The sequence below is a fragment of the Galeopterus variegatus genome, unplaced genomic scaffold (assembly GCF_000696425.1).
Source record: "Galeopterus variegatus unplaced genomic scaffold, G_variegatus-3.0.2 Scaffold1371, whole genome shotgun sequence".
In the NCBI taxonomy this organism is placed as follows: domain Eukaryota; kingdom Metazoa; phylum Chordata; class Mammalia; order Dermoptera; family Cynocephalidae; genus Galeopterus; species Galeopterus variegatus.
This window is the reverse complement of record NW_007727482.1, coordinates 150,788-160,099: the sequence shown is the minus strand read 5'-3', so window position 1 is coordinate 160,099 and position 9,312 is coordinate 150,788. Positions and strand designations below refer to the sequence as shown.

General features: G+C 38.0%; 1 protein-coding gene across 1 annotated transcript in view; it reads right to left on the bottom strand.

Moving 5' to 3' along the window:
• Positions 1-5,573: 5,573 nt before the first annotated feature.
• DYNLT3 (dynein, light chain, Tctex-type 3) overlaps positions 5,574-9,312 on the bottom strand; it is a 10,581-nt gene continuing 6,842 nt past the window's right edge. The window contains exons 3-5 of the mRNA XM_008576596.1: positions 8,437-8,560; positions 7,708-7,785; positions 5,574-7,404 (exon numbers count right to left, since the gene is read on the bottom strand). Of these exons, the coding sequence (XP_008574818.1) occupies positions 7,328-7,404; positions 7,708-7,785; positions 8,437-8,560 (279 nt within the window). The 3' untranslated portion in view covers positions 5,574-7,327. The remainder of the gene's footprint in view (positions 7,405-7,707; positions 7,786-8,436; positions 8,561-9,312) is intronic.

Here is a 9,312-nt window from a genome sequence, read left to right as displayed (position 1 = left end):
TAATGCTCTCTTTGTTTTCTGATCCAAAATTCAGAACTGGTTCGCTTGACTTAGTTAATGTACCAGCCACCTTATGGGTTTAAAATCAGTCTATGGACGAGCCATCATTGGGTCAGGTGCAATATGTAGCCATTCCTGAGTAAACAGCATGTACTTCCCCAAATTGTGGAGCAGGGTTATTTTACCTGTTGGCTGTGCAATTTCTGCCAAAAGGAAGCCAAGAGTTGGCCATGAATGCCATGCCCAGTATGCATGGAAAATTCTGTAGGTAAACTAGATGTCAATCTTAGCCACAAAAGTAGGAAAATTCAATAAAATACAAAATGTTAAACTTATTAAAAGAATGTTAAAAGACTATGGTCATAAAATGAACTAAAAATCAAGAAGATATAAAATTATCTGTCAACTAATGAAAAGTTAGGTGATGCATATCAAAAAAGAATAATCTAGTTGGAATAGCTGATTTGTAACCTTTCTTTTTTAAGATAAAGAGAGCACAGGTTTGGTTTACTGATAAAGTCCCTTCAAGTCTAGGATGATAAAATCATAATATATAAATGTGCTTTGAGTTGATGGAGTTTGGATGTGTTGTCCCCTTCAAAACTCATGTAGAAATTTGATCCTCAATGTGGCAGTATTATAAATAGATTAATGCTTTCCTTAGGTGGTGGGAGTAATGAGTGAGTGGTGGGGGGAGTAATGAGTGAGTTCTAGCTCTACTAGTTTCTGTGAGAGCTGATTGTTTAAAGGACCCTGGCACCACCTCTCTCTCTTCTCTTACTTCCTTTTGCCATGTGATCTGCTTGTACCCGCTGGCTGCCTGCCACTTTCCGCCATGAGTAAAAGCAGCCTGAGGCCCATTCCAGATGCAGCTTTCCCAGAATCACAAGCCAAATAAACCTCTGTTCTTTATAAATTACCCAGTCTCAGGTATTTCTGTTATAGCAACACAAACGGACTAAAACAGAAAATTGGTACTGAGGAGTGGGGTGTTGCTAAACAGATACCTGAAAATGTGGATGCAGCTTTGGTACTGGGTAATGGACAAAGTTTGGAGGAGTTTGGAGGACTTAGAAGAAGAGAAAAAGATGAGGGAAAGTTTGGAATGTCTTAGAGATTTATGTGGTGGTGAGCAGAATGCTGATAGTAATGAGGAACTTATTCGGAATTGGACAAAAGGTCACCCTTGCTACACCATAGCAAGGAACCTGGCTGCATTATGTCCATGCCCTTGGACTTTGTGGAAGTGGGAACTTAAGAGTTGTGAACCAGAGCATTTGGTCAAAGAAATTACTAAGCAGCAAAGCATTGAGGAAGGTGCATGGTTGCTTTTAAGAGCCTACTCTGAGTTATGGCAACAAAATCATGATGTAAAGCCAGAAATTAAAATGGAAGCAGAGTGTAAAGATTTGGAAAATTTGTAGCCTGGCCATGAGGTGGAGAAGCAGAGAGCAGGAGAAAAACACAGGGTGAAGCAGATAAACTCGTTGCTTAAAGACATAGTCTTGGTGGTGAGGAGGCCAGATGCTAAGAACCAGGACAATGGAAAAAATGCCCTAAAGACATTTGAGAAGTCTGGAAGGGTGCCCCACCCATCACAAGCCCTGAGGCCTAGAAGGACTGAGTTATCCTGGTGGACAGACCTGGGGCACAGCTGCTCTTGGGATCCTGCTCCCTGCATCCCAGCTGCTCCAGCTGGAGTGGTCCCAAGTGTGGTTCATGCAGAAGCCCTGGAGAGTGGAGGCCCCAAACCTCAGTGGCATCCACGTTAGGTTAAGTCTGCAGGCCGGCAGGACGTGAGAGCAGTGGAGGTGTGGTAGCCTCCACCCAGTTTCCAGGGGATGTATGGAAAAGCCTGGGGATTAAGGCAGAGATCTGCCACAGGGGCAGAGCCACCACAGAGGCCATCTACTAGAGCAATGCCGAGCAGGAATGTGGGGTCAGATACCCCACAGAGAGCCCCCACTAGGGAAATGTCTAGTAGAGCCAAGACAGCAGGGCTTCTGCCAGGACCCCAGAACTGCAGGGCCACAGGTAACATGCAACACCAGCATGCAAAAGCTGCAGGCACCAGTGCTGCCCCCTGGGCTGTGCCTGGCAGAACTGTGGAAGTGAGGTTGCCCAAGGCTTTGGGGGCCCAGATGCCCAATTGTGCCCAGCATGCAGGACTTGGAGTCAAAGAGCATTATTTTGGAGCTTTAAGACATAATGTCTGCCCTGCGGGTTTCGGACTTGTTTGGGACCCGTTTTTCCTTTCTTCTGGCCTATTCCTCCCTTTTGGAATGGGAATGCATACCCAATGCCTGTTCCACCATTGTATCTTGGCAGTAGGTAAATTTGCTTTTGACTTTTTCAGGTTCACACCTGGAAGGACTTTTGCTTTTGGTCTCAGAGGAGACTTCGGACTTTGGACTTTTAAGTTGGTGGTGGAACAAGCTAAAACTTTTGGGACTGTTGGGATGGAATGAATGATTGTATTTTGTATGTGAGAGGAACATGAGTTTTGGGGGGCCAGGGGAGGAATGATGGAGTTCGGATGTGTTGTCCCCTCCAAAACTCATGGGGAATTTTGATCCCCAATGTGGCAGTGTTGGAAACTGATTGAGTCATGGGGGCGAATCCCATATGAATGGATTAATGTTATTCCTGAGGGGGCGGGGGAGTAGTAGTGAGTGAGTTCTCCCTTTACTAGTTTCCGTGAGAGCTGATTGTTTAAAGGACCCTGGCACCTCCTCTCTCTCTTGCTTCCTCTCTCGCCATATGATCTGCTTGTACCTGCCAACTGCCTGCCACTTTTCTGCCATGAGTAGAAGCTTCCTGAGGCCTGTGCCAGATGCAGCTGTCCCAGAATCTTAAGTCAAATAAACCTCTCTTCTTTATAAATTACCCAGTCTCAGGTAATTCCGTTATAGCAACACAAAACTGACTAATACAGTGTTCAATTGTTTATAAGAAAAGGTCTCAGACCATTAATGTATAATTTTTATTTGTTTGTTTTTCAGCAACCAGCCAATATGGGGATCCAAACCCTTGACCTTGGTGTTACAACACTGCACTCTAACCAACTGAGCTAACCAGCCAGCCCCAAGGTATAATTTTTTAAATGGCTAGGAAATATTTTTTTACTCTAATGTAGGGGTTGGTAAACTGGCCCGCCTGCTTTTTTTTTTTTTTTTTTTGTAAATTAAGTTTTATTGCAACACAGTCATGTCCATCCACTAACTTGTCAATGGCTAATTTCACACCAGAGCGGCATACTTTAATAGTTGCAAAGGCCTGCAAAGCTTCAAATATTTACTACCTGGCCCTTAATGAAAAAAGTTTGCTTTGTTTAATTATGAAAAGCCTGTTACTCCAATCCTGACAATTTTTACTGGCACTCTGTAAGAGCATTAACTGTGAAAACATGTTAGCTCATGCAACTTAACCCATACCAAATTCCTAGCCTACAAAATAAAGGTTATAGAAAGGTCAGTAGACACCACAATCTAACCATTTTCATGGAGATTTTCTCCCTAAGGCATCACAAGGGATGAAAATGAATTGACAGAACTTTCTTTAAGTAATAATAATGTATCCTGTAAAACTCTGCCCTGAGAAACCTAAATTGAAATATCTCAGTTTAGAAGCTGACTGCTATGGTAAGAATGTTGGTGTTACTCCCAAATTCATATGTGGAAACCTAATCTTCAATGTGATGGTACTGGGAAGTGGGGCCTTTGGGAGATGATTAGATCATGAGGATAGAGACCTCATAAATGGGATTAGTGTTCATTTAAAAGGGACCCAAGAGAGCTTGTTTGCCCTTTCCACCATGTGAGGACACGACTAGAAGACACCATCTATTAACCAGGAAGCAGGCCGTCACCAGACACAAAATCTGCCAATGCCTTGATCTTGGACTTCCTAGCCTCCAGAACTGTGAGAAATAAATTTCTATTGTTTATAAGCCATCAGTTTATGTTATTTTGTTCCAGTAGCCCAAACGGACTAAGACAATGGCATACAAAAAAATGTATCTAAAAAGATGAAGTGTTCGGGCCGCCCTGTGGCTCACTCGGGAGAGTGCGATGCTGATAACACCAAGGCCACGAGTTCGGATCCCATATAGGGATGGCCGGTTTGCTCACTGAGTGAGCCTGGTGCTGACATCAGGTCAAGGGTTAAGATCCCCTTACCGGTCATCTTTTAAAAAAAAAAAAAAAAGATGAAGCGTTCAATAAAATAAAAAGATATACATTTTAACATAAAGAACGTTGAATATCTATTACTGGATAAACCCAGGCATTAAATTCTCTGACCTGGTTAAGGGAAGCTGCAAAGGAACTTTCTCATATGCTCTTCATCTTTTAAGGATCCTGGAATGGGGGTGGTTGCCCACCTTTTGTCTCCTATAGGGAAGAGACATACCATACCAGTGGCCCTGCCAAATGCTTGTATAAAGACCCAGCATTATCCTGAGATCCTTAGAAACAATTTTGGGAAGATATATTCTTCATGAAGTAATTGGGGCTATTTCCAGCTAAACCTGAATTGTCAATACATCATACATATCCAAAGATGACATGGAGTGACATTATGTAGGACCACAGTGAGAATTACAGGGTTTGCAACTAGGCAAGGTGGGCTAGAATCTCCTGGAGATGATGGCCATCTAAATATTGTAAGGGATAAATATGTTTAAGATCCTTTTATAAAGAATTTAATAAACATGCAAAGGCCAACTTTACAGAACTACTTGACATTGAGCCTATAATCCTCTTTAGGCACTAATATAGCTCCACCTTCTGGATTATAAAACAAATTCCCCTGTGTAGATTCCAGCACATGGAGTGAAATTTTCAATTCATCTCTCAAACTTTGCTTTGGTATTTGCTATAAGAAAGACCTAATTCCTTCACCATAAAAACTCACAGATTTTTCTTCCACTTTTTAAAAACTGTTATCAAGAATAGGCTATTTTTACTTAAACTTTGAAAATATAATCCTAAACATCCTAAGATTGCTTTAAAAATGTGATGATGAATGTAGGTGGTGAAAATACATTCAGTGACTCATAATAAGGTAACACCCAACATGGAAAGAAGAGCAGAAAAGTACCTTTTACTACAGAAATAGTAATGAGATGTTGCCATAATGTAGGCAATATACTGGCATTTTGCAAATATCAAATGACAGCTTTACAAAAATCCAAGTTATTATTTACATTTGAATACTGTAATTGTATATACTTAAAAAAAACCAGCAACAACTTAATTGCAAGTTGACAAGACAAAATTCTTGCCAAAAATAATCATTAAAAGCTAATAATATATACAGAATATATTTTTACATTAACTTAAGATAAAATTTCATGTTAAAATCACAAAACAAAAGGCATAAAATAGAAGCTATTAATTATGATGTAATAGTGAAGAGTGGATTTGGGTTGCTATTTTTATGGCATTTATTCTGTATAATATATCTATGTGGTTCCATATTTTTTTCTCTTCCTCATTCTTCCTATTTAGAATGTTTAAGAGTAAGCAGAATATAATTTCTTTAACTACTGAATGATCATCCAGAAGCAAAAGTACAGCACAGGAAGATAATCTTTATTGTGTTTTAACTGAAAACAGAGCAGCTAGCAAGTTCACGAGGTATAATTTGATTACTATTTTTTTAAATCAGGCTTCAACAACAATAATCAAAAACAAGCCTTTACTGCACAGATATTTTGGTCACTGTTATAATCTTCAAGTGCACAAAAGCCAGCAGCATAAAGTAACATAAAGGTAATGATTGAGAATTTGTGATGTGCCAAAAACATAGATCATTGCATTAAACTTTATCCTTTATTTTCTTAATATCTTCTTAAACATTGAACGATTACCATTACTCAGCAAAATATCAAACATGCACATAGTATTCCTACAAGAATACTACCTTAATATTGTCAGTACTAATACCAAGCTTTTTTCCCCCAAAATTCAGTGAATCACAATTCCATTCCCTATGTGTATTAGTGTTAATGGTAATATGCAAAATTGATTTTGTTTTCAAGGTTAAACAGCAGATTGATTTTGCATTTGGTGGTCAGCTGTGTACCCTAATTTTTCATCTTTTGTTTTCTTAATAAATTTAATTACATTTCATAAGCCCTGAGATATTAGATAACTTGCTAATGACTGTATACTTTTAGTTAATACTTTCCTCCACTCAATTTGAACCCCACATAATAAGTATTTAAACTATTTACAGATGGTTTTAACTAAAGCAATGGTAAAATTTACTACTTGTATAGTTAAGACTGGTAATAAGGCCTTTAACTGAGTTGCATATTTTATGCATTTTTAACTCGCTAGGAGCAACTCTTAAAATTACATCTATAATTCTGTCAGCAATAAGTGCTTTTCATTTTGCTTACTTCTACATGGATAACCAGATTCACTTTCTCCCTCCCTCGTAAAACAACTTTTTTTCGTTTTCCAAACATAAATGTTAGTTTCCCAACTGAACAGTTACCAAGAACTTAGCATTTGAATAGCACATTGATAACTGTAATGCTCAGCAGAGAAATACGCTCATAATAGGCATTCAATAAATGTTTGTTCCACATGGAAAGAGTGAATTGTAAGGCAGTTGTTTGAGTCATATACTGTTCATCATACACTGTGACTAATTTTCCTTAAGTAGGAAATTCAGTTTACCAAATTTAATTCACTCTCAAGTGTAAATCCAAGTATTTGAAATAATTTTTAAAAAATTGATTTACTAATTATCAGAAAAGGTAAACAAGTTCATCATAGTTGCTACTGTAATATGAGTTAATAGAAAAAAAAAAAGAATAGAATTACTTTCCACTAAAATATTATGGGCAGCTAAGTGAGGGGAAGAGATTAAAAAGAACTAAAAGGTATTAGCTAATTCTTATCATTTTCTCCATATTTATCCTTGCAGGTATTTTGTTCGTATATTTATCCCTGCTAGCTTCTCTAGCTGAAAGAGTTTTATTATCTGAATGGATTTCCCCATCTCCTTAGGCACATAATGCTCATGAAAAGCTGGTGTAAATATAAGATTGCTTTTTCATTTTATGCCATATTTCTGCATTTATGTTTTTGCTAACATTCATTTTTTTTCCATTTAAGTGATGCTGTATAGAATATGAGATAATCTGCCAACTTACTATAAGATTGCTTGCTTATAATATTCAGTTTTTGTTGATAACATTGAAGCATATTGCACACTTGTCAGCTAGCACATTAATAAGTAACTATTACTCTTTTGGGGAAGGATACACTGACAAATTCTTAAGTTAATGGCTTTAGCCCAACATTTTAATCAGTTATAGGACAATGGCAACTGCAAAAACGTTGACAATACAGTTCATGGTTCGGTTCTCCCATCTTACAGTACAGGTTCCTGAAAACACACACAAAAAAAGAGTTTGAAATACTAGCAAAAAATCAAAATTACCAGGAAAAAATACACACACACACACACACACACACATTTTTCATAGGTATTAATATCTTATTTCCTTCAACCTGTTAAATCTTCACATTTCATATTGGTCTGAAGGTATACTTGTTACTAGGTACAAAGCAATTCTGCTGATAAAGTCTTTTCAGAATTTAATTAGAGCCCAATAAGCATTTGATGAAAGTGTACTGTCCGACTTTGCTAGAAGCTGGATTTTGTGTGAATCAGCGTAAAGTCTCTTACCATCAGATGTGGTGTCCCAAAAACATGAGCTGGCTGTGTGAAAGCCGTATGCACTCCTCTGGACCACCGCACAGGTCACTACAAATAAAGTCACAGAGTGAGGACCCTTACAGATAAAGGGAAAGAGAGCCAAGATCAAAGTGTTTAGAGCTCTAAAAGCTGCAAAAATAACGGAAAACAAAATATTCAGCAAATGGATTGAAAAAAAATGAAAGTCTCTTATCTTGATATCTACCATCACAATTTTGACCCCACTGGACACAGTTGATTTATTGACCACGGCCATAAGCATTGGTGACTGTATGGCAGGAAAGTTCTGGACCAAATTGTGTGCTTTGTGCTATGGACAGAATTCAGACACAGAAATGCAGGAGATATTCCACTTTACAAACTGTGACTGTGTGGAACTTCACAGCCCTATATAGAGGCATGGGAGTCCTGAAAGGAAGACAAGTCAGGCTGAGGGGGTCTCAGTGGAAAAAGAGAACTGAGGCAAATGCAAAAAGTGATACTACCTACCAATGACAAGTAGCTCAACCTGCTTTAGAGTAGTGAAAGATCTCCATCTTTTAGGTGTTATTTATTATCTTTGGATGAATAAGTCAGAGGTCCTTCATACCCTATTAGTATCCAACTTAAATGTCTACCATTCATATACATTCTCAAAATTCAGAGAAAATCACAAGGACAAAGGTGAGTGAACTAGTGTGAAAAGACACTGATACTTACCAATGTATTTGTAAGCTTTCCCCAACTTAACCAAATGTGTTAAGGATTGTTCCACGATGCTTGCAGTCCATTGGTTGATTTTGTTATGATTATAATCTTCACCACCTAAGACCCCATCTACACACTAAAAAGACAGAAGACAGTTAAATTAGCTAAAAAAGAACAGATTTTACATAAATTGCAGCAAAAATTTATTCAAACATAAAACACATTTAAAACTCAATATGGCATCTTAGAAAATATACATTTGGTAAATATTTATTATGTACTGTTGTTAATTGCCTAAGAGTTTCCAAAGAGGTTCTGCATGCATTATCTCACTCTATGAGATACTATGGGACATATAAAGATAAATATGCCATGGCTTCTGTTGTAAAGAACTTAACAGTCTGGCAGAGAAACTAATAAAAGAACTCCAATATCTACAACACAAGGAAGACTAACTCTAGGTGATAAGTTATGTCATAAAAAGATTATGCTGGGTGGGGGGAATAAAAGAAAGTGATATCAATTGGTTAGAGTGGCTTTGAAACAGCTGGGATTTGAACTAGGGCTCATATGCTAGAAACATAGGATGGGACTAATTTAAAAACATAATTCTCTTGTATAATAATTATATTCTCATTCATAGTTTGTAACGGCTTAGCTATAAAACAATTAGCACACCTGCCACTAAAAGTAAATAAAGACACTCTAGAAAGAGAAAGTTAAATAATTTCCCATAGTGCTTACTTGCATCCACTCCTTATACCTGATTGAGAGGACTGGCTTTAGTATCACAATCCTAGGTTTTAAGGACAACTCTGCTACCTACTCGCTGGGTAACTTTTAACTTCTTCAAACCCCTATTTTCTCGGGCCGGCCCGGTGGCGCACT